The sequence below is a fragment of the Sphaerodactylus townsendi genome, linkage group LG04 (assembly GCF_021028975.2).
Source record: "Sphaerodactylus townsendi isolate TG3544 linkage group LG04, MPM_Stown_v2.3, whole genome shotgun sequence".
NCBI lineage: Eukaryota > Metazoa > Chordata > Lepidosauria > Squamata > Sphaerodactylidae > Sphaerodactylus > Sphaerodactylus townsendi.
This window is the reverse complement of record NC_059428.1, coordinates 72,230,763-72,256,933: the sequence shown is the minus strand read 5'-3', so window position 1 is coordinate 72,256,933 and position 26,171 is coordinate 72,230,763. Positions and strand designations below refer to the sequence as shown.

The window sequence follows — 26,171 nt, the reverse complement described above, 5'->3', positions numbered from 1 at the left end:
GGCTTTATAAAGACTCCTGCATAGGAGGTGGGAGAGCTGACCTATTGTATCTCTTGCTTCTGAGTGAAAGAATACCTGCCTCCTTTCTGAAGATTTTTTTCTTGCCCTGCATGGCTTTTAATACATTAGTGAGTAGCTGTATTAGTTTACTGCAGCAAAATGAAATAAAAGTCTAGTGGCACCTTAAAGACTAACACAACTTATTTTAGTATAAGTTTTTGTGAGTCAAGAGTTGGGACCTATTGAAGGGAGGTTTGACTCACAAAAGTTTATGCTGGAATAAATTGTGTTAGTCTTTAAGATGCCACAGGACTTCTGTGCTTTTTACTGTAGACCAGGGGTCTGCAACCCGCGGCTCCAGAGCCGCATGCGGCTCTTTTGTCCTTGTACTGCAGCTCCGCATGGCTTGAGTCCTCTCAGCCTCCTTTAGAAAGTCACCCTAAGGGTTAATGGGAAAGAGTCCTCGTTCCTAGTGAGGCACAGCCTGAGACGACTATCCCAAGCCACTTCCGGCTTCTCTGTCTCAGCTGCCTGGCTGGCTGATGCCGGTGATGACAGCGCGGGGCGGGGGCGAGCACTGCTGGTGGATCCTCTTGAACAGGTGAGTGGCAAAGGGCGGGAAACAGGAGTTGCAGGAATACAGATTTTCAGCGCAATCCTAACCTCAGTCCGCCCCCCTTGAATGGGGGTCAGGGGTTGACCCTGCTTTGGGTGGCCTCATTTCCTCCTCCCCGAGTCCTTCTTGGGGGCGGGACCACATGGGGGACCCCAGCAGTGCCACCTTGGGTTGCAGACCCCCCCAGCAGCGTCGCTGAGCTCCAGGGGCTTTCCTGGCGGATGGCAGCCTGGCTGAGTCCAGGTGAGAAAGACAATGTCAGGTTTTATAGGAGTCATTATCTGCAGCCCTGCAAGGTTGCACTCGTTGAGGTTGTTTGATGGCGGGGGTGGGTGGGAATTGTTTGCTTCTGCATGGGGAAAGCCTTGCATGTGGATCTTGGAAGGTTTACTTCAGAGTAAGCCAGTGGGGGGTAAGCTTATAGATTGTAGAAAGGAGGAAGGCCAGGATCATCCTCAGCCATGGTTGTTGTGGGTTGCCAACTCCCAGCAGGCAAATCCCAGGACATTTGGGGGTAGATTCTCAGAAGCTGTGGCTTTTGGGACCAGGGTGGGGGCCACGCTCAGTGAAGAATATGGCTGTCGAGTCCACCCTCCATGGCAGACATTTTCTCGGCGGGGGGGGGGAGTTCAGCCCCCACCCCCCGGAAGTTGACAACTCCATTAAAGGCACCAATTTTGATCCACCATCCAAGTGGAATTTGAGGGGGTTCTTTTTTGGGGGGCATAATCAGTGTCTTTCAACACAAGAGAAATATGTGAAACTGGGGTTCTATTGCTGGTCATTTGAATCATGTACAAAACAGGCTTTTTACACACCCCCCCCTTTTTTTTTGCTTTGATGGGTAAAAAGAGGCCCCAAAGAAGGGAACTGTTGTCTTCATTTTAGATGTCAAAAAGTATTTGCAGCTCCAAGTGTTTACTTTTCCGTGGAAAACGGGTCCAAATGGCTCTTTGGGTGTTAAAGGTTGCCGACCCCTGCTGTAGACTGATGTGAAGTGTTCAAGCAGGTGAGGTCGTTTTAGGCCTGGATAGAAAAGCTTCACCAGATTATGTTTTGTGAAGACAGTTGCTGTTGAAGACATGAGAGAAGAATTAGTCAGAAGAAAAGGTTGGATGGCGGATGATCCCGCAATCTTCCTGAAGCTGATCAGATAAGATATAGCTGGTGCCTGTTTTGGGAAGTTTTCTCATGTGTGCTATCTTCATTTGTTGAGTATGTTTTGTTCTCTTCTTTCTCCAGGGAACTAAGTTAACATAAGAATTATTTCCTTCCATTTTATCCTCACAACAATCCTGTGAGGAAGCTTACTTTGAGAGACTGGCTTGTTTTAGACGTCACTTTTCTGTCTAGGAGTTTGTGTTTGTGTGTGTGAGACAGGGAGAGGGAGGGAGAGAGAGAGTTTGAGGGGCAAAGTCGTAGTTTGTATAGGGCAGTGATGGCGAACCTTTTCGAGATCAAGTGCTCAAATTGCAACCCAAAACCCACTTATTTATCGCAAAGTGCCAACACAGCAATTTAACCTGAATACTGAGGTTTTAGTTTAGAATAAATGGTTGGCTCAGAGGCGCACGTTACTTGGGAGTAAGCTTGGTGATGCAACCGTGCAACGCTTCGAACAGGTAAATCACGACCCTAGGAGGGTTTACTCAGAAGCAAGCCCCATTGCCAGCAACCAAGCCTACTCCCAGGTAAAGGATTGCGCTTTAGTTCTTCCCATGAAAATCAGTGGGATTTAACAGCGCTTAACAGGGTTTCCTACACTTCTTCCCCAAAACTAGGTCTTAGATTTAATGCTAATAATCTCCCTGAAATAATTACACTATTAATCACACTGGGGGCCTGGCGGGGGAAGGGGGAGGGGTGTGGGGGGAGAGGGAAGTAAAACTTTCGCTTTCCGAAACCCAATAAGCCCACCACCATAAAATAGAAGTAAAAAGGCAGTCAAGGAAGGCAGTCCTAGGCAAGAATGCTGTGCAAGGCGTGAGATAACTTCAGGAAAGCTAAATTGGTGGAGCAGCCATCTGATCTGCAGTTTTTCTTTCACAAGTCATCACAGCACTTGACTTCCCACAAAAATGCAACAGGAACAGCAAAATAAAAGCAGTTCTAGGAAATATCTTGGTGTGCTTTAAAAAAAATCCTAAATGCATCTCAGTTCCTCCATCCTAGGCGTGATCTGCCCAGGTGATAGGCAAAAATCTTGGGTCTGAGTGTTTCCCAGGTGTTTGGAAAGGCACACGTTTTGTTTGTTCGACCCTTGGAGCAACAGCAGCCAGTCTGCTCCAGCAGGTCCTACGGGCACCTGCTGCTCTGCTCTGCCCTGCGCAGCTCCTACACCTCTGCCCCACTTGCTTGAGCAGGGGCCAGCCTGCTCTAGCCTCCAGCAAGTCCTGCACACACCGCTCTGCGTCTCTCTAGCATCTCTGCCTCCTCTGCCTCTGCCCCCTCCTCAGGCAGCAGCCACCCGGAGCACAGGCACCAGGCCCGCCAGCCAAGTCCTCTCTGCTCGCCGCAGTATGCACACGTCGTACCCAGCAGCCCAAGCCAGCTTCGATGTGTGTATTTGTGGGGTGTGTGTGTGTTGATTTTCCACCCCCACATGAACTCTGTGCGCGCGTGCCCACAGAGAGGGCTCTGAGTGCCACCTCTGGCACACGTTCCATAAGCTCGCCACCACTGGTATAGGGCATCAAAACCTCTTCATTCAGCCCAGTAAACTAGCTTTGCATAACTAGTGAAAGATCTCAGCATTTTTCTTCTTTATATCAGCATTTTATTTAATTACATTTCACCTTGTACTTCCTGCATTTCATGCCCCTTGATCCTGCTGTTTATTTTTTGTTACTTCCTACATAATATAGCTGTATAGTAAGGATTGACTCATAGCATTGGAAGAAGTTGGTTCAAATCTGCAAGAGTTTATGTGTTAGTCTTTGAAGGTTCCACAAGACTTCAGTTTGTTTTTGCTGTAACAAAATACACCTATTAGTCTGCAATTGATATTGGTTCTGATGAAATAATTTTTGTTCTTGGGTGGGTCAAATGCAATACACTGTTCTGTATGCTAACTTAGGCAAGATCTGTACGTAGGAGTGGTAAGAATATTCTTTACTAAGCAGGGGCCCACATGAGACTTGTGGGGGCATTCCCCCATCACTGCTTCCTTCCCTCTTCCCCCTTCTCTGTCAAAATTCCCACCTTTCTCTTTGTGCCCCATTCCTTATCTGTCAGTCTTCCTACATACCTTTCCTCCCCTCACCCCCCTGTGTCATTTCCCGTTTCTTTCTCCCCATCCCTTCTGTAGCAATCCACTGTTTGCCCTCTTCCTCTTTTCACCCCTTGAATGTCAGTCATCCCTTTGTTACTCCCAGCCCTTCTCAATATCTTTCATTCCTCCCACCCTTTCTCAATATGGTCCATCTTTCTTTTCCCTCCTCCCTTCTTTTTCTCCCCTCTTTCCCTCTCTCTAAGAAAACCTCTTTTCTTTTTCTCCCCCCTCAGATAATTCTACCCCCCCTCTCTTCCCCCCCAACCCGCCCACCTTTACTTTCTCTTGCTTTGGCAGCTGCAGCAGTAGGAAGGTTCCTAGGAGCTTGGTGGCAGTGAGCTTGGGGGCTGCCACAGCTGAGACCTCCTTGCTGGGAACTATAGCAGCTGTGTCTGGAGATGCCGCACTGACTGCAGGACCCTCAGGAGCTGCCACACATGGAGCAGGAGACACTGCACTGGCTGCAGGGCACCTGGGAACTGCTAAGGCTTCGTTGGAGCCTCAGAAGATGCAGGGCTGGCCACAGGGCGCATGGGAGATGCTGTGCATGTGCAAATAACTTATTTGTTTTGGAGGGAGTTTAACCCCCTCCTCTACATATTTTTTTAAACTAAGATTTTTCTGCAAAATCTGGCTTCTCCAAATTTGGAGAAAAATCTCATTTCTCTCAGTTTGGGCTTGGTACACAGATTTAGATATCAGCATATCTGCCCATACTTGGGAAACTGATAGAATTATGTAGATAGAATTATGAAGATTTAACTAGAAGCTCTTTTTCTTTGACATAGTTTAAGATGTTCTACTGGAGGCGGGGGACATCTTGATGGGTGTTTTCCAACTGGATCTCAGGGAAGCAGGAACTAGAATCTTGTCACTTCCTGCAGTAGAACAGTTAAATTTGAGTCCAGTGGTACCTTAGAAACCAACCAGATTTTTGGGGTATAAGTTTTTCAGAGTCCAAAGCTTCCTTTGTCTGAAGAAGCTTTGACTTGCAAAAATTTATACCCTGAAAATCTTGTTGGTCTTTAAGGTGTCACTGGACTCAAATTTAACTGTTCTACTGCAGACCAACATAGCTATCCTTTGAGATTCCTTGTGATGATTTTGCCCTCCGTCTTTTTAAAATCAAGATTGGGCAGCCAGCACTGGGATTCTGTACAGTGAGAGAAGAACTGAATTGGGGCTAAGGACTCCTGTAGTAAGGAAGGCTGAGGACTCCTGTAGTAAGGAAGGCTAAGGACTCCTGTAGTAAGGAAGGCGGCCGGAGTGCTGTTGAGCATATTCACTTATCATAATGTCTAGGAATGGTTAACAGCTAGATGCCTTAGTCGGCAATTATGATAGTAGATGTTTTTGTTGCCCTGGTTAGTAGTAAATGTCACTAACAGCTAAAATAGACAAGGAGTTTTTTCCCTTTGTTTTATTGCTACAACTATCATTATGTTTTGTGAAGAAATCTAGTGGCCTGCTTACTGAGATCCTGATCCATTTTTTGAATGTACTAAGCTTGTAGTAGTTTCTAAGCTTGCCTATTAGCCATTTATTGATTGATTGATTGATTGATTGATTGATTGATTGATTGATTGATTGTATTTGTATACCGCCCTCCCCGAAGGCTCAGGGCGGTTTCCAACAAAATAAAAAGTTAAAACATCATATATATAAGTTAATTAAAATACATAAAATATTAGACTAGAGATGGCTTCAGCTATTCTATTCCCCCTTTTATGAACCCACGGGAGGCCAGATGTTTGCTTTTGTTGCAGTTGATATCATCCCGGCTGGCCAAACGCCTGGCGGAACAGGTCCGTTTTACAGGCCCTGCGGAAACTTTGTAAATCCCGCAGGGCCCTGATCTCACCTGGAAGCCTGTTCCACCAGGTAGGGGCCAGAGCCGTAAAAGCCCTGGCCCTTGTAGAGGCCAGCCGGATCGCCTTGGGGCCAGGGATCACCAGTAGGTCCGCCTCCGATGAACGGAGGGGCCTAGAAGGGCGATATAGGGAGAGACGGTCCCTTAGATATGCAGGGCCAAGGCCGCGAATGGCTTTAAAGGTCAAAACCAAAACTTTAAACATGACCCGGTACTCGATCGGCAGCCAGTGCAGTTGGTATAGGACCGAAGTAATCCGGTCCCTTGCTGTTGCTCCAGAAAGGAGTCTGGCTGCCGCATTCTCTACGAGTTTCAGTTTCCGGATCATGGCCAAAGGTAAGCCCCGCGTAGAGCGAGTTACAGTAGTCTAATCTAGAGGTGACCGTGGCATGGATCACAGTGGCCAGATCAGAACGGGAGAGATACGGGGCCAGTTGCCGTGCCTGCCGCAGATGGTAAAAAGCTGCCTGGGCTGTCTGGGTGACCTGGACCACCAATGATAAAGATGGATCCAGAGTCACCCCCAGGCTCTTGGCGGACAAGGTTAATTTTAACGTCTCGCCAAGAAGGGTAGGCAGGCCAAAGGCCATTCCCTCTGCTGCATTCACAAAGGCAGAAACTTTTTTTAAAAAACTGACTTGGGGGGGTTATATTCAAAACTTTAGATTCAAAGGCAATGTAATGCAGACTTTTGACAAAGTTGCTGCTGTCATTTTGAATTATTAGACTTTCTGGATTTTTTCCCCAGCTTCTATGGTTTTCATTAAGAAAATGATTGTTTACAGGTAATATGAGCTATTGAGCAAAAAAAAGATATCTTGGGAAAACTTTTCATTGAAACAGTGTTCTTATTAAAGTTGTTAATTGAAGGTAGTTGTTAAAATTTATCCTTGAACAAATAATGCATTCCTACTCTGTCCTTTCTTGGTGTAATTAGGTTATGGGGGAGATTACAATATGAGTTTATTAATATTGTTTTCACTTATAGTAGAAAGGTTAAGAAATTTTTCAACTAAGTGTTTGACTGTGTTTAGAAGCAGCTATAAATGAAGACTGATGTGTTGCAGAGTTGTCACCTATATCAATTTAATCCTGTTGACTTAAAAGTGAAAATAGGGCTGTGATGTCTTTACTTGTCTAATGTAACTTGAAATGTATAGAAAGTTAGATGTTAGCAGCATAATTATAGTAATGCAAGTTTTGTCACAAGGGAACAAGAGTTCTGTTCAGTGCCCATGAGAAACAGGCAGGTGGCAGAATAACACAAATGATTATATATATTTTTGACTGAAATGCTTCCTCTCATTCATGTTTGCTTCCTTCCTCTGCTCTAGTTATCACACATTCGACAGGGCAGCTTCTGTTGGTCATTTTGCCGACTTAAATTCTTCAAACATTGCTTCCCTCTGTTTAAACAAAGAGAAGGAAGTGAACTGTCTTCTGTATCACTCTTCCCTTTTATAACTAAGTCCTTTTCATTTCATTTGTGAAAGCAATCGTTTGGGTTAGTTTTAATTGAGGGCTCTGTCCAATGTAGTCTATATAAAGTCATCTATCTAATTTCTGGAATACACCCTTGAAATATTTTCCATCTTCCAAAAAGAAGAAAAATTGTTAAGTCTTCTAGCTTCTTGTATTTGAGGGTAAATACAAGGCTACTTTTACGCTGTGAACCATATTCAGTGCTCAGAATAAATTTAGCAAAGTAATGTATTTGCTTCCAAGATTCAAATCTTCAGTAAATAAAAACTGAAATTTGTGCATGTCTTTATGTCTTGGAGAGTGATGGAAGACAGTTTGGGGAACTAAGGGAGGATACAGCAAGTAGAGGACTAATGGGAATAGGGATACACGGGCTGTGCTTGAATCAAAGAGAAGAGCAGGTTAGTTCCTTGACAACTGGAAGTTCTTGCCCAGTGATACTCACTCTGCAGCTTGGGGGCCACATGTGGCTGCTTAACAGCACCCCTGGGCGTCTTCTGAATAACACAGGTCCTATCCTGTGTTACAAGAAAGTGGGTGGAGCTATTGCTCTGCAGGGCTTTTATATGGAGGTGGTTTCTGCATTGAAAAAGTCACCAGGGGAGATAAAAGAGGACAGGTGGAGGTGGGGGCACCCAAAATGCCCCTGCCCCTTCTCCTGATGGAGGGCAACCCATGCAAAGTTCTGATTGCCTACCTTTCTCTGTCGTTTTTTGACCAAATAGTCCTGGTGATAATTTCCCTCGGCTGGTGTAGTCAGGGACAGTCACCTTTGGGGCTACTCAGGCATGGATGAGCTGGCATTCGTAGATTCAGGTGAGTACAGTGAAGCCAGGCAGTGTACCACTGGCATCTGCCCAGAAGCAGTACTTTCACAAGCCTTCTTGCCTTTCACCCCGCAATGACATCCTCACTAGCCCAGAAGTGGCAAGGGTAGGCATTATGCTTAACAGTAGCAGCTTTGAACATCTAGCCTAGTGGCAGTGGTTTTACCAGCCTGTTTGTCTGCTTCCTGACCTGGCAGCCTCCGGCCCAGGTAGATGTGCTAATGTCCCAGCCAGTAGCAGCAACTTAAGCAGCTATTTTGCCTGTGCTGACCTGGTGGCAGGCCTAGGCAGGGGTTGGAGAAACCAGGCACTACACCACCAACCTATGCTTGACCTTGGTGATCTTGCCAACCTGCTCATTGCTCACCTCACTTCCATGACAGCATCCTCCAGCTTGCCTCCTGCCGAGAGGCCCAGGCAGGTGGCAAGACTGTGCCACCAATCTATGCACAGTGGTGGCATGCTTGCTTACCTTTTTTGGCTCCTAGTCATTACAATAGCAGCATCCTCACTTTCCTGCTGTCCTCCTGGACTAGGTGGGTGGACTTAGGTGATGTGGCCATCAAGGTTAATGGTCCACTGAGATTTTTCCTAGTGGTCATAATGGTCAGTCTGTCCTGTGCTTGGGATGAAAATAAAAGGCAACCCCTACCCTATACAACAAATCCTCCTTCACACACTCTATGCTGTCATCCCCATATCTCCAAAACGCGAAACAGTGCCTGTCTCCAGTATAGTACCCAATCTCAATGAGGTTGAGGGGCAGTTATGTTTTCATACTGACTGACGGGTAATTAAGTGCATAGGCCATTTAATTGTATATTTAATATTAGTATAAATACCAATAATTCATGGACCATGTTCTTCTCTTCTCAGCCTGGCAGCATCATGAAATTATTTCTGTCATAGATGGTGTGGGTGGGCAGTGCCACCTTAGGCTTCAGGCTAGATTATTTGTAATTTGAAGTTTTCTAGGTTTAAAGTGGGTGGTCAGTACATGGCTATGTCATAAAATGATGTTAACGTTCAGGTTTAATATCTGTTCCACTTAGATCACAGTGTCATCTTAATACTTTAAATGCCCAGTGTATTATTTAATTTGATTGTAAGTATGAACAAGTATAGACCAGAGCGGAAAACTTGCTGAATTAAAAAAAAATCAAGTTTCATTGTATGACTGTGATCTACATCACCATTGTACAGTTGGGAAATATTTGCACAAAACAAAGGCTTATTTTACAACACCGTTTATTATGTTGATTTTTTGCAGCCAAGTTGCAAAGCTAAAATAATCTGATTTCTTCACATCTATAATGTGCTTATAAAATTTACACTATATTTATAAAGTTTGTTCTCTGTTCTTTCAGGCTGTTGGCTGCTATGAATCGTTAATACTGAAAGCAGAAGGAAAAGTTGAAACTGATTTCTTTTGCCAATTAGGGCACTTCAACCTCTTATTGGAGGACTATCCAAAAGGTAAATCTATCATAATTCTTTTATTAGTCAATGCTAAGGATTAAAAAAACCCTACAAATATTGCCTATATGTTTCAGACAGTAGACTATGCTTGCAGTTGACATGATGTGGAACGCTAGTCTTTAGGTGAATAGGTACAAGGGATATTCTAGATGTATTTAGGTGAATAGGTAAGTGGATATTCTAAATGTACTCTAGAATCAAAGCTGAAGTCCTTGATTCTAGAATACATCTATTTTCAACAGGAATCTGTTGAGTGTAACTCATATCCAGATGGTAAATATGAATTTCATATTTGTAGTAATTTCCTCTTGGAAGACTGCTTATATTCATATTTAAATATTTCATTCCATCTCAAAAGATTCTGAAATAAGATGTTCCATGGAACGTATTTACATAGCAAACGTTAATTTTGGGTCATTGTAGCTTCTATAAAATTTCTTGGAGAATCCTCAAAGTTGTAGTTTGGTAGTGTTGCTGAGAATTCAGGACCCTGGACCTTACTCACTGTATTTGAATTCCCATAGTTTCCTTAACACAGGAACTACTACATTAATTTGTGAAATACATCTAATTAAGTAGCTTGTTGTAGAGATACTCTTAACACACTGTGTTGCTTAAATTATATGAGACCATAAAGAAGAGTGAAATTCTAGGGACTGTTATTGTTTTGCTTTACAGGATACTTTAAAAGGTAAAGGTAGTCTCTTGTACAACCACTGGCCCATAGAATGACTTTACATCATGATGTTTACTAAGCAGACTATATTTATGGGGCAGTTTGTCATTGTCTGGATACTTGGGTGAACTGATGTAGAAAAAAACCTTATTCTCCTGGAGGCGGAAGACATTTTGTATGGGATCTCCTTTCCTCTAGCTTTAGGAGGCAGGAACTGAAACTTCATCACTTCCCTTGCTATCCTCCGTTCCCTTCCTCCCAGTTTCGTTCCTGTCTCTATTAGGAGAGCAAGGCTTTTCAAGAGCTCCTTAGCTTCTTGGTGAAAGTGAGCTCTGTAGTTGTCTATCGCGATTCTTCCTTGGGTTATTTGTTGTGCTGACTTCCCGGTTGCTTTTTCCCCCCTCTGTGTGTGCATTTCCCCCCTTCCCTTTTTTCGTCGAGGGTATAGTCCCTGAGGATTTCCAAGCCTCTATACGAGGCAAAAACTCAGCAGGCAGCATTTTGACGAGTCCTTTTGGCATGAAGAAGGAAAGGAGGGGAAAGAATTCAAAATGAATGACGGTTCCTTTTCTCCCGATTGGGAGAACTTTGCTCAGTCCACTGCTGAAGCGACCAGAGTTGCAATGTCCAGGGCTTCCTCCACTCATCCAGGAGCCAAAAGGCACCTAGAAAAAGCAACCACGCTAGAACCTCCGGGGGCAGGAGAAGCAGACCCTGAGGAGGGAGGCCAGAGCTATCCGGTTTTATCTGGTAATCCAGGTGCTTGGAGCAATATTTCTCCTTGGAATTTGCACAATTCCTTAGTCAGTCACACAAAAGCTCTGTCAGAACCAACAGACTCTCCAAGCCAGACATTCACTCCCTCACTACCTAGGGTGCCCTGACAGGGAGAATTACCACCCAGACACTGACAGCAAGAGTGCAGAGGGTCTCAGTGAGGGAGAATACCTTGAGGAAGGAGGCCAATTTTCAAACAATGAAGTGTGGGTTGTGAATCCTACAGACCAGACTCCTAGGTGTTTTAAGGCAGAAGACCTGGCCTTCCTGATTAAGAAAACAGTGTCTGCCTTAGATCTCCAGGACCCTGCTGATGCAGAGGATCCTGCTAACAGGCAACCACACAAACCATCAGGGATCGCCCCAAGGGAAACCAAGACTATTTTCCCTAGGAAAGCGATATTAAAATGTTTTCCCAATGCCAGAATCTTTTGAGAAAAGAATTAGGTGTGAATAGCAGAACCCTACAGCAAGCAAAGCTATGTCCTCCAGAGCCGAAAAACTTTATGTGGTGCCTGAATATGTAAATCGCCTCCTACATGTACCTTTGGTTGATGCACCTGTTGCAGCCATCCAGTCGAGAGGTTTAATTTCCCAGGATGGGGAGGGCTCTGTAAAAGACCCACAGGATAGAAGATCCGATTTGACACTCAAGAGAGCACATGAATGGCTGGCGATGTCAATGAAAACCATGATTCCGTCAGCCACAGTAGCCAGGGCCTTGATAGTTTGGTTAAAGAGGGTGATAGAAATTCTACCCCCAGAAAAGAGATGAATTAGGGAGGGCATCGACAGGATTCTCCTGGGTGCATCCTTCCTTGCAGATTCTACCCTGGATGCCATCACCATGGCTGCCCGATCCATGGCATCCTCTGTTGCCACCACACATAATGTATGGTTGCGTTCCTGGCAGGCGGATGCGCATTCTAAGACCGTTGTGTCAGGTTACACTTTTCAGGGCGAAAAGCTTTTTGGGAAAGAACTAGACCACGTTCTAGTAGAGAACAAGGACAAGAGGTAGACCTTACCTGGTTTTGTCCGACAAGAACGTCCGATATATAGAGGCACCTTCCATTCTCTTCGTTCCCTTCTCCACATACCCAGAGACGGGAAGAAACCAAACTGGCAACCACAAGGTTTCTAGAGGCGCAGAGGCAATTTCAGACCTTCTGGGAAATCCGAAAGTTTCCCAGACAAGATAAGGCACAACGTCCCTGACTATCCCCATGTACCAGTGGGAGGCAGGTTGACCCACTTCAGGCAACACTGGGATCAACCTTGTGTAGATCTATGGACAAAAGAAATAATTTTTTTAGGTTATGTTCTAGAGTTTGCCACCATTCCAAAACAAAGATTCTTTCCCTCCCTGCTGAGCAACAACCCAGACAAGAGACTCAGGACTTGCAAAACCATCCATCCCCTGATCAGCATCCAAGTCATTGATCCGGTACCAACAGACCAAAGGCTTCTCGGGATTTACTCCCATTTTTTACTGTGCCAAAGAAAACAGGAGCCTGGAGAGCAATACTCAATCTCCTGTCCGTCAACTGACACATGAAGTTGAGAAAATTCAAGGTCGGGACATTATGCACCGTTACTGCTGCCTTCAGAGAAGGAGACTTCCTCAACTCCCTCAACTTAACAGAGGCTTATCTGCACATACCTATTCATCTAGCACAGGGGTAGGGAACCTGCGGCTCTCCAGATGTTCAGGAACTACAATTCCCATCAGCCTCTGTCAGCATGGCCAATTGGCCATGCTGGTAGGGGCTGATGGGAATTGTAGTTCCTGAACATCTGGAGAGCCGCAGGTTCCCTACCCCTGATCTAGCACATCGCAGTTTCCTCCGGTTCACAGTAGGCCAAGAACACTTTCAGTTCAAGGCGTTACCATTCGGCCTCGCATCTCCACTCATTTTTACAAAGGTTCTTCTACCACCCATCATCCTGTTGAGACATCAGGGAATACACGTCCACCCATATTTGGACAATTTGCTCATTCATTCGAGGTCCAAGACCAAAGTGCAGGCAGACATCCAACAGATGAAGCAGACCTTACAACATTTCGGCTTCCTAGTCAACGAGCAAAAAAGCATCTTTACTCCTTCCAGAAGGATGGAACACCTCGGGGCAGTTGTGGACACATCAAGAAGTGCTCTTTTCCTCCCCAAAGACAAGGCAGTGAAAATTCGAGCAGCAACAGCCAGAGTCATAGTCGACAAGGAATCAACCATGATGCAGATGGCAAGTCTTCTAGGTTTGTTTATAGCGGCAATAGACTCAGTCCAGTGGGCCAGGATGCATACCAGATCACTTCAGGCATTCTTTCGCCCTCATCAACTGAACATCATGCACAAGAGGGGCAGGACGGTGATAGTCCCTATGTCCCTCAAGTCTCAACTGAAGTGGTGGACAGTGCCCCACAACTTATCCCAAGGGAAGGCTTTCCTGTTTCCGGCATGTGTGCAGGTCTTTACGGATGCCATCCTCCAGGGATGGGGAGCCACACTGGATTCCTGAGTGGTCCAGGGCTGTTGGACCTCTGCCCAGAGCAAGCTTCCAATCAATGTTCTGGAGGCTTGCACCATCTTCCTGCCGTTGGTTCACTTCAAGAACTTCATACAACACCAACACATTCTGATCAGAACGGACAATGTGGCGGCAAAAGCCTACATAAACCACCAAGGTGGATCCAGGTCGATCTTACTTCGCAAGGAGGCAGACAAGATCATGAGGTGGGCTGAATTCCATCTGCAGTCCCTGCATGCGGAACACATCAGTGGTCACCTCAACACCAAGGCCGACTGGCACAGCAGGAAGACCATCTCCAATTTAGAATGGAATCTGCTTCTGGAGGTATTCCAGGACATCATCAAAAGTTCCTGACACCGGAGATAGACCTATTTGCAACTCCAGACAACACCAGACTACAGCTATTCACAACCAGATACTTTTACCCGACAGCCTACGTGACCAACACACTGATAGTCCCTTGCCCCAAAGTAATCCTATATGCGTTTCCACCCATACCACTCATCCTGAGAGTCCTGTGATGACAGTTCAAGGAACAGGCAGAACTAATACTGATAGCACCACATTGACCCAGGAGACTGTGGTTTTCCACCATTCAGGAGTTGGCAGTGGGAGACCCAGTCCCTCTTGCATCCAGACCAGATCTGTTAACGCAGGGCCCCATCTGGCACCCAGATCCAGACAGATTGCACTTGGCTGCTTGGCCATTGAGAGGTCACGATTAAAGAAAAGAGGTTATGCGGATGAGGTGGTCGAAACACTACTAGCTTCACGTCGAGGTTCCACCACACGTATTTATAATTATACCTGGAACGCTTTTGTGAGGTGGTCTAGGCGTAGGCGGATTGATCCTGAACAACCAGGGATCATTTATATCCTAAACTTCTTGCAAGAGGGGGTCAAGGGAGGCTTGAGGGCAACCACACTGAGGAGGCAGAGAGCGGCTCTTACAACAGTATTGCCCAAAATATAAGGGTATACAGCCTCTGGGCATCCTGATATACATTAAAACCTCGGTTTTCGTTGATGTTGGTTATCGTCGGTTTTTGTTTTTGTCGATTTTTTCCATGGAAATTTTGTCTCTGTTTTCGTTGGTTACCTCAGATTTTGTCAAATTTCGCTACTTGTGTTGCCATCCCCACGTGACCTCGCTGCTAATTTCCTATGGAAATTTCTTATGGAAATCATTGCCTCGGATTTTGCCGATTGTTTTCAGACAGATTCCCGACGAAAACCAAGGTTTCACTGTAATGAATTCTTAAAAGAGGTCACAGAATCTCAACCTCCAAAAGTGCATCGTTTCCCCTCCTGGAATCTGCATACGGTGTTACTGGCCCTTACTAGGTCACAATTCAAGCTGATTAGTTCAATACACCTTATGTGGCTCAGGATGAAACTCTTATTTTTAATGGTGGTCACCTCTGCGAGAAGGGTGTCTGAGATTGGGGCATTGTCAGTAAATTCCAACTGTTGCGAATAAATTATTCATCCGGACAGGGTTAAGTTACGCATGGACCCTACCTTCAGACCCAAAGCGAGCTCTGCTTTTCACTTACATCAAGAGGTCAATTTGCCCACATTTTATCCTAAGCCCAAAGGTGATGAGGAAAATTTGTAGCATAAACTTGATGTGCACAGAACCCTCAGAGTATTCATCTTGCGCACAGAACCAATCAGACAATCAGAGAGCCTATTTATTAATATCTCGCATCCCAAAATGGGACAACAAATGTCTGGGGCAGCGATCAGTAGCACCTTAAAGAATTGTATATCAGAAGCCTATAGGAACACAAATCTGACCGTGCCATCAGGGATAACAGCTCATTCCATTAGGAGTGCAGCCACTAATTCTGCCCTTAGACAGCAGGTTTCAGTGGAGGACATTTGCAGAGCGGCCATTTGGTTTTCAGTATTGTCCTACATAAAACACTACAAATTAGATTCGTGGGCAGCAACTCAGACAGTGTTTGGTACCAGGGTACTGAACATTGTCACAAAAAACTGATGATTCCCACCCAAGGGGCAGGAGGGACACTGCTTTGGTAGGTCCCATACGAGATGTCCTCAGCCTCCAGGAGAATGGTCCATTGGCACTTACCATGAAGGGCCTTTCTCCTGGTAGGCAGGAGGACATCTCGACACTCCCTCACATTCAGTTTTGTGGACAATACAGTTTTCCTGATATATTTTTTAAAGAGTTTTGATTCACAGTTATTAAGTTGGGGGAAGTTACATAAATTTTTGCGTAGGGTACTGTAGTTTGATGATTTTTGCATGTTGTTGTTGAGTGTTTTTACCACATGGTCAGTCCGATACTGGAAGGAAGGGGAGCAGAGGACAGCAAGGGAAGTGACGGAGTTTCATGTTGTTGTTGAGTGTTTTTACCACATGGTCAGTCCGATGCTGGAAGGAAGGGGAGCAGAGGACAGCAAGGGAAGTGACGGAGTTTCATTTCCTGCCTCCTAAAGACAGAGGAAAGGAGATCCCATGCGAGATGTCCTCCTGCCTATCAGGAGAAAGGCCCTTCACGGTAAGTGCCAATGGACCATTCTGCTATGGCATTTTAATTTTTTCTGTCTTTTTTCTAAGGTGCTTATAGTCATTTTATTGATTCATACCCTGCCTCTATTAACACGAAATGCAAGATTACATGTACTATAGTCACAAACTAATTTTTAAATCGTCTTCTGTTATAATTTTCTCAAAGAATCCTGAAGTTGTAAGGCAGGAAAGGCTGCAAAGAATTCCAGATCCTTAGCCCTTTTCACAGTACCTCCATAGGGTTTTCTTAGGAGACAAACTTAGGAGTCTCCCATTCAGGCATTAATCTGCTTAACTTCAGCAAAGTTGCTGTATCATGCTGGTCCATTATTATATTTTAAGGGACCTTAAAATATAAAGCCAAAAGCTCTTCCTTTGGGCATCTAACTGTAATTAACAAAACATTGTGCTTTCATGCCCTTGGTTCTTAAGGCAAAATACTTTAAATATATTAGACATTTAAGAATCTCTTTTTAAAAAATACCAAACATAAAAACCCAGCTGGGTTAAACCAAAGGCCAGTCTAAATAGATATGTGTAAAAGGTGTAATCTGATGCTACAGTCTCTCTGAATAATATTTTAGGAAGTGATTTATTAAAGCTACACTGTACCTATGTTCAAATAATTGCTTTTCATGTATGCTGTTCATTCTGTCTTCTGTATGACAATTAAAAGTGTCTGGAAACAACAGTTGATATATTGTGACACATTGTAGTTTATTTAAAATAATATGGAGCCATTATTCATATGAGGTTGTAATCTGCAAGTGTTCATGCTGACTTAGTAGTACTGGTTCTGTTTTAACTGAAGCTAAGAGATTGAGATCCATCTGTGGAAGTTCCTTTCTCTCTCTTGTCCCCACAGTCTCACAGCACACCACAACTGCTCACATTAATCATGGTTATGGTTAACTGAGGGCCTGCATGGTGTAGCGGTTAAGAGTTGTGGACTTCAATCTGGCGAAGTAGATTTGATTCTCCACTCCTCCACATGAAGTCTGCTGGGTGACCGTGGGCCAGTTGTAGTTGTCTCAGCACCCTCTCATGCTGCATGGAGACAGGCAGTGGCAACCCATCTCCAAACATTTCTTGCCTTTTACACTAAGGGGTCACCATAAGTCAGCTGTGACTTGACAGCACTTTACACATACCCATTGTTAACTAGGGTTCTCATTTAACTAAAACTGAAATTCATTGTTAAACTGTGGATTTGGATTGCATTTCTTTTAAACACAGTTAACCAGGAAGGTGGGACATTTACTCCTAAAAGGAAAATGGTAGTAGAAGGAAGAACCCTTCCCAAGTTGGATTCTTGTCTGTTCAGCATCAAACTTGTAACTGATTACAAGCCTAATACTTCAATTTTATATTAAAAATGTTTTCCATTTCAGCATTATCTGCATACCAGAGGTACTACAGTTTACAATCTGACTACTGGAAGGTCTGTATAGATTTTACTTCTTCAAATTAATTTTGTATCATATTGTATCTCCTTTTTATACTTAGGAACTTGCATGTATTTATGGCATGTTTGCTTTTAGAATTGCCTGTTGGGCTATTTACCACATCCCAAACTGTGTTCCTTTTGGTTTATACCATCTTTTTTAATACACACCTTATTTGTACCAGCCAAATTTAGGATTTCTGTCTATATAGTAAAAGCCATTTTTTTCTCCATCCCACCAATTAATGTGTAAATACTAGCTCACTCCAGTGGTTAGCAAATAAATGGAGAGCCATATTCAGTCGTGTGTGCTTTCTTTCCTCTTCTTTGGTGTCTCTTTGTCTCTTCCCCATCCCAAATTACGGCAGTTTGTTGACACAATGTAGTTAAAGCTATCCATATTTAGGATGTTGTGGGTTTTCCGAGTTGTATGGCCATGTGGTATTTTCTCCTGACATTTCACCTGCATCTGTGGCTGGCACCTTCAGAGGATCCTTTGAAGATGCAGGTGAAAATACTATTGAAACATGGCCATACAACCCAGTAAGCCCACAACATCCTAGTCATTCTGGCTGTGAAAGCCTTCGACAATTCTATCCGTATTTACTTAAACATGGCATGTGTAACTTGAGCTGTCAAAAATTAACTTCTGGTATCTTGTACATGGGTAAATCTTTGCGACATAGCCAAATTTGTGCATACCATTAGTGTTTGGTAGCTGCTTCCTTGTGGCAAGATTCCACATTGCCTAGGTTTGTATAAAGATGCCAGAATTGTATGGACAGGGTGAATTGCAGGGATCCTGATTGTCGCTTGGCCTGGAACAGGTCTGCAACCTGTGGCTCTCCAGATGTTCATGGACTACAATTCCCATCAGCCCCTGCCAGCATGGCTAATTTGTAGTCCATAAACATCTGGAGAGCTGCAGGTTGCAGGCCCCTGGCCTGGAAGGAGAGATTTTGTATAACAGTCACATGCTAATCTGGCTCCATCTCTGCACTATAAAGGTATCTATCCCAGAAAGTCCTTGCTGGCCATTGTATATACTTTTTTTTTCCTGCCACAGGTGTTTTCCCCCTTCAGAATAGAATAGCTGTTCTATAGCTGTTGTGCTTCTGTATTTTGGTAGTAGTGTGCACAAGAATTATTGTAATAGAAAATTTGTGTTTGTATCAAGTCAGTTACACATTTTGTTTATTTGAGGTGTGTGTGATTTGGCCATTTTAAATTACTTTTTATAAGATATTGGAGAATTGTGAATATGGGTGTATTTTTCTGTGTTGAAATTTTCATGATACTTGGGGAAGAACTATGACTCAGTGATAGAGCACATGCTTTGCTTGCAATAGGTCCTCAAGTCAATCCCCGGCATCTCCAGTGCAAAAGGCATTCAGTGATGTAGCAGACACCACATGTCACATCCTGGAGAGTGCTGCCAATCATATTAACCTGTACTGACCCTGATATGCCACTGATCTGACTTAGAATACGGTGTCAGCATGTCAAATAATTGCTCCAGTGATTTTTATGTGTATTAAATATATCCCTACAAAGTACTATGGATTTATATAAAATTTAAGAGATTACATTAATACAGTAGTCTGACTCTTGATTATGCAGAATGCTCAGTTAACTGGCTTTGCTCAGGTCAAGCTCCTCTCCCTCAGCCACCATAACTTTGCATTTTTGGGTGGGCGCACTTCCCACTTCTGCCTCTTCAGGTAAGCTGTTTGATGCCTTCAGTCATTGCTCAGCTTCTGACAATTGGCAGTGCTAGCTGACATTATCCTTGGATGCAACCTGCCTCAAATTGTTGGGAGCCAGGTCTGCCAAAGTCTCCCAAGCAATTGTTCTGCTTCTTTGACAGCTGTGTAGCATGACTCTGTTGCTTGAGGAGAAGAGAAAGCAGAAGAGTCCACCCAGGTTTTCTGACAGTTGCCATGGCTTTCCCAGTGGGGTAAAATTTGTTGCTACATATTCCTCTGTGACAGAGCAATAAACTTGAATGTTTTGCTTAACCAGCAACTCCTATTACCCATGAGTACAGATAAAAAGATGTTATGGTACTATGTTTACTGTAACCTTAAGCTGTGAACAAAATATACATCCTTAATTTGTTGCAGAATTGAGAGAACGATGTATAGGCTAGCCTGTGAATTGCCACTCTCTTTTTGCCTCTGAATAAATGTTTCCTAAACAGTCAGCCAGCCTTTTGGTAGGTGAAAGGGCTGCAGTAGAAAGGGTTATGGGGGTGGGGCTTTGGTTCATAGGCAGAGCATCTGCTTGGCATACAGAAGGTCTCGGTTTCAATTCCCAGCAACTTCACAGATAGCATGTGAGCTCCCAAAGGCACCTGGTGGACCACTGCGAGTAGCAGAGAGCTGGACTAGATGGACTCTGGTCTGATCCAGCTGGCTTGTTCTTATGTTCTTAGGTGATGAGAAAGACTTCTGCCAGAGACCCCAGAGAGCCATTGCCAGGCTGGCTTTAACAGACAGGTGGTCTGATTCAGCATAAGGCAGATTCATGTGAAAGCTTGCAGTGTAGATGACACTCAGCTCACGGTGCTTTGGTTTCTTTGTTGGCTATCTATATATATATAAATCTAAATGTGAGTTTGTCCCTGATGGTCTCCCTCAGAAGCTGCTGGACGGATCGCCCCCAAACTTTCACATGACGTTCCTCCCTGTTGCAGGCAGGTAATCGGACCTTCAAATCACTGAAAGTCCATACCTGAGCCAGGTAAAACATCTTTTTTCCTGGTGCACCAGGCCATGAAGCTGGCTGTGTTTAACTGTCACCCTTAGAATGTTCGTGCAGATGATCAGAGATGAGCATTGAAAACAGTAAATAGGTAATACTGTTAGGTAATACGAGTGGAAGTGAAACATATACACACTTTGCTGTGTGAGATGTCAGGTGGGGTTCCCCCCCTCACACGCAGGTAACTATCACTCTCTGTGCCTCACCCACTACTACCACACAACACACATACTCTCATACACATCCAGCTCATCCTCACACACCTCACTCTGCCCTCCCTCCCATCCAGCCACCACTTCCTCATCCATATTCGCCACAGCTCTCTTTTACTAAAAGCGAGCTGGAGTTCGCCTTTTTCTTCTAAGAAAATCCGCGGAGTAGGGGCAAACCAACACTACCGGCTCCGCTTCTTTTGCACATGGCCCTTTAAGAACCCAGGGAGCTGGCCTCGATCTGAGCGCCTCACCACCCCGCCTCTACTTCCTGACTGGGATAGCCTCCTTGCCCCAGTTCTGCCTTACCCAAGCCAGGACTGTGCGTGCCAACCAGCCTCATGGACAGCGGGATTCACACTCTGGACAGTTCCATGGAAAGGGTTACCTTATACTAAAAAAAAAGACAGCACCATATAAGTTGTACATTGATAAAGGAAAGAGGGATTCCATTTGACCACCCCAAAAGGCTATGCTGGGGATCATTGGACCTGCATGGAAATCTGTGTGGGTTGCAGACTGTGATGAGAAGGACAATTGCCACAGCAACGCATGGCCGGGCTCGATAGTTAGAATCTAAAAAGCATTGAAAAGAATAATATTAAATGTTCTTTGTGTACTGTTTCTTTCTAGCATTCTTAATTAAATATGCTTCTCATATATGATAGTGCTTGCCTTCTTGCCCCCTGGCCCTTGGCAGGAAGCCGCCACTTGTCTGATCCCCTTATGTGGTCAGGTGGGGTGTGGTGGAGGCCAGAGTGGAAAGGGATGGATCCTTCCCCTGAGGCCCCAGGTCCCAATGGAGGGAAGGAAGGAGCAGGCTCCTTACCAGCCACCTACTGTGGCAGGGGCACCATTCAGGGCAGATCCTTGATGCTTGAGGGGGACAGCAGCATGGTCAGCACCCCTCCACCATTGGTACTCTTGTCAATTGTCTAAGGTTGCCTAGTTCATCAGTAAGGAAAACTCAGGAATTAATAAATAAGGGAGTTTAACCCTTTCGGTGAAGAAGCAATGTGTACAAGAGGGGAGGAGGAAACAGGTTTGTTAAAAGGTGCTGGCTGAAATGCCCACATTCTCCACCATTAATCTGTTACCCAGGCAGGAGAGCAAGAACGGGGTAATTAGGTTTTATAACTTGTATGTACCAGGATTGTCCCAGGTGGGAATTCTCAATATAAGCAGGCAGTTGTTGGCTCAGAAATTAGTTTTATCAGTAATAAAAATAAATTAAAAGAACAAGCATGCAGAATCATACAAGAGCTAACTGGCGAAAAAGGAAGAGGTTGGACAGTGTTTTAGGGATGGGTGATAATTACCAATCCTGAAGATAAAACGATCAGCATTTTTGCAAACAAAAAAGAGAGGATCCGCACAATGATTGGAAGATACTGTATTCACAGAATTGATTTCATAAATTAAAATTTAAAAGCTCTCCCCAATTGAGCAATCATTTCAGGTATAATATACTGAAAAAGTTGAGTATCAGTGGAAGCGAAACAAAAGCGTTAGGGAGAAACAGAGACATTTGGTCTGCACCAAGCCTTAGAATGTATAGTATTAAGGAAGAGAGGCAGAGGAAATTTTCCAGTAACCGTATATATTCGCTTATAAGTCGAGTTTTTCAGCCCTGTTTTAAGGCTGAAAAATGCTCCCTTGGCTTATACACGAGTCCTGCTTACCAGCTGGCTCTTCAGGCCTCTGCCGAGGCTGGGGGCATGGCCGGGACGACCTCCAGCCGCTTCTTGCTGCCCTCCTCGGAGGGTGAAGGGGAACCCTGGCTGGCTGGGCTTCCTCAAACCCAGGGAGGCAGAGGGAGCTCCTTATTTGGGCAGTGACTCCCCCTGATGTCTTTGCCCAAATAAGGAGCTCCCTCTGCCTCCCGGCTTCCCACCTTCGGCTTATACATGAGTCAATATGTTTCCCCAGGTTTTGGTAATAAAATTAGGTGCCTCAGCTTATACCCAAGTCGGGTTATACACGAGTTTATACGGTACTTTTTCCTCCTCCCCACTCAAACCAATTATTTTCGACCCCCAGTTTCTTAGATAACCAAAGTCAAGACTAAATTACTTTTCAGGGCAGCAAAGTGAGCCTATCTGTAGATAAGTTTGGAGTTCATACTTACTAAGGGTTCTATGTACCAAAAATATTCTACATTAAGGAAAAGAGTGAGGTAATGAGGACCTTGTCCATATACAAAAAGCAGGTAGGTCGGGTGGGGGAGAGAAACAGAAAAATGTGCCCAGTGAAGTCTATAAGAGCTTATTTGTATTTTGGAACTGAGGATTTGGGTTGAATGGATGGCTTTTCCAATTGTTTATTTCATTCTCCTTCAATAAAATTGTTCTTTGCCATCTCCTGACTTGTAATTTTGATTAACAGCTAGTGTTGAAATATTTTGTATTTTATTTAATATTTTCTTAAAACTAGCTTTTTCACTTGTATGACTTCTGGAAGATAATTTGGCATTTTAAGAGTTTTTTAGAACTTAATTTTTTTGTGTTAAGTAAGCAGAAGGTATTAAGTACAAAAAGTAATTATGTCTGAAAATATACCATTCTGGACCATGCACTCTTGTACAAGGCAAAGTAATTTTCCAGTAGATTGATTCACAATCTTTGTTTTGAATAACTTACATTTCAAGTAGTTTTTTGAATCTTTGGTGGTTTAATTCTTAGTATGTGTTTGTATTAGAATGTATGATTTGAATGTGGTAACAATGAATTGGACCCTTTGTTTTCAAATAGCTTTTAATGGTTCCAACTAATAGTGTTTAACTATTAATACATTTCTAGTGTTCTAATGAGGGATCTCAGTGCGGCAGGGACCCTGCAAAATCACAAACTCCTTAGGTTTCAGGCAGGGAGGCCATTTGATGCAGATCTATTTTAACATTTAAAGATAATTTTTTTGGTTCTAAACATCTTACATAGTGTTCAGAGTTCAAACCCAAGGCAACTGACAGCTATCAGCACACAGACCAAAAATCCCTGAGTGGACTACGATCTGTTAGTAGGTAGGGCAAGAGGGAGGTATATAGCAGTTCACACAGTCAGTGTGGTATAATATCGAACTAGTATGTGGGAGACTCAAGTTCAAATCTTCTTTTGTGCCATGGAAATTCACTGGGTGATCAGGGACCATTTGCACTCACTCAACCTAATCTACCTCATGGGGTTGTTGTGAGGAGAAAGTAGAGAATTATATAAGCTACTTTGGTGCCCAATTGGGGAGAAAGATGGGGTATAAAATAAATAAACATATCACCTGTCCATGCCTTGGGTTTGAGTGGTGGCAGATACCTAAATAAGACAAGAGAGGAAAACCAAAGGGAACTCCAGGACCGCTCACAAATACACGGATTTCCCACCACCTCTCAGACACTAGTGGGAGGGGGGAGACACAGAATGCAGGGATGGAGGACCATCACATCTCGTATCAGTAGGAATTTTAACTGATCCATAAAATTAATAGATTGGATCCAAATGTTCCTATCTGTGGAGAGATGTTCAATTTATGGAAAACACTTTTGAATCCAATCCTATATGTTTAGAATAACTTTTTGCCATCATGCCACAGCTGACTTATGGCGACCCCTGGTGAGATTTTCAAGGCAAGAGATGATTTAGAGGTGATTTGCCCTTGCCTGCCTCCACGTCATGACCCTGGTATTCCTTGGAGGGGTCACACCCAAATACTTGCCAGGGTCAGCCCTGCTTAGCTTCTGAGATCTGATGACATCAGGCTAGCCTGGGCTATCCAGGTCAAGGCAACCGCTACGGTACTTCAAAACCTGTATCCTGTCTACTACTCCACTCACAAGGATTGATGCCTTCCTCCATCCGGAGGAACTGATTCAGTTGGAGAAAGGCTCCTTAGGCCAGAAAAAGGCTTCAGACTTTGCTGAGAGACGTGTTGTGATGCCTGAGTTTTACCAAATTTTCAGAAAAGAACATAAAATGTGGTATAAAAACACTGATGAGTACACATAAACCATTATGTTTTCCCCCAGTATTTCTTGTTTTAACTTAATGACATGATCTATTAACATGATGCATGAAGCACAGGTATATAGTGTTGAAAATGATAATGCTAGTTTTCATTTGAAATTGACAGTTCAGCAACAATAACCTTTATTGGCATTAATTGTTAAAATTACAGAGTATTGCAGTTTGAGTCATGGCTATTAGCAGAAACTTAGCTACCTCCACCATTGTTTGCAAGTGCTGATTGCCTAGGGAAGTAGTACACTACCTTTTATCAGAAAACAGTGTGGCCCCTTTAAGCAGTGGCTTGATGAATGTTCCTTGCTTGCACACATAAAACTCACAATGTAGCAGCACTTGCTCAGTGGTTTCTAGTTGTCTCAGTGAGCAAGGACAGAGTCTTTCAATATACGATGTGTGTGAGTACCTACCCCAGAGAGTATCTGTCAGGAGCATATTGAGACAAACTGACATGAAGGCTTGTTGGAGCTGAGGAGATGTGAGATGGTGAAAGTAAGAAGGGAGCATTCCATAAGTGGGGTTTATGCTGAGACTCAGCAGCAAGCAGACCTTATGCACTTGGGAGTTGTGGGTTTGCCTTTCAGTGTCCAAAACTCTTTACTTCAGCATCTTGGAGGCAGTTCATCTGAAGTGTTGAGGGGCTCCAAAGAGACAGCTGTTGACTTGATTTTGCAAGCTACTTGCTTGATATACTTGGATTGAACAGAGTCAGACAACATGAATCAAACTAAACTCCCTGACTTGGACCTAAAATGGAGGCACAGCCAAAATTTGAAAGTCAACTTCTCCATCCTCTTCTCTCACAGCAATGGTGCCCTCTGCTTGGTTCGGGCCCATTCCTGCCTACTCTTCTGGGCTGGTTGCTTCTCCTAGGTTCCCTGCTGCCAACCCCCCTCCGGATAACAGCCCTCCAGATATTGGGGTGGTTTGTAGCTTTCCTGGTTGGGGGACGAGGTTAAGATGAGGTTGAGCTCTGTCCCTGAATAATGTCTCTCTGTAAAGGAGAAGATAAAAGCATGAGAGTAGTTGTGTTGCTGCCAAGAAAAAAGGCCATTCTCCATCAGCTGGGCTTCAGTAATCCAAGCTGGTTAGGTTGTAAACCAAATTGGCTCAGGCAGAGCCATGCAACTTTTTGTATGCTCTCCTGGGTGATAGTGGAGCATCCCCTCCAGTTTGTATAGCCCTGCTGACACAGACAGTCACTAGTTCCTAGCTCCACAAAAACTCAGTTAAGTGGAGGAGAAAGCAATGAAGACCTCTTTAGCAGCCCTGAAAAAGGAAAAGGAAGGAGTTAAGGAGAGATCTCCACATCCTCAGGAATGTGTGAATGACCATCCAGCTGGACAGATTTGGACCAGGCGGGGATTCCACAGGCTCTGGAACCATCTCCATCCCCAACAAGATTGCCAGAGGGAGTGCAAATGGTTCTCCTGGGTCCTGCAGTAAGGAGCCTGTCATTGACCTCCCAGATGGAGCTGGAGGTGAGCCATTCTAATTCAAGGTCATTTGAAGGCACTGAGCACACCTTCCCCCAGATCTTTATGAGCCTTCAAAACAGTAGTGGTATAGACCTCTGCCTCAGTTCCTGGCAAAAGTAGCTTGTTTCCTTGTAGTCACCTCAGAAAATGTCTTGTAAATTGTAGAAAGTCCATTTGAAGACTGTCTTGTGAT

The 26,171-nt window shown here is 44.2% G+C and overlaps 1 protein-coding gene across 7 annotated transcripts in view; it reads left to right on the top strand.

Annotated features, from left to right (window-relative positions):
- Positions 1 to 26,171, top strand: part of KDM6A (lysine demethylase 6A) — a 164,161-nt gene that overhangs the window by 34,624 nt on the left and 103,366 nt on the right. For all 7 annotated transcript variants that reach the window (XM_048493669.1, XM_048493664.1, XM_048493668.1 and 4 more), the window contains exons 3-4: positions 9,434 to 9,542; positions 17,463 to 17,512. In XM_048493669.1, coding sequence (XP_048349626.1) covers positions 9,434 to 9,542; positions 17,463 to 17,512 — 159 coding nt within the window. The remainder of the gene's footprint in view (positions 1 to 9,433; positions 9,543 to 17,462; positions 17,513 to 26,171) is intronic.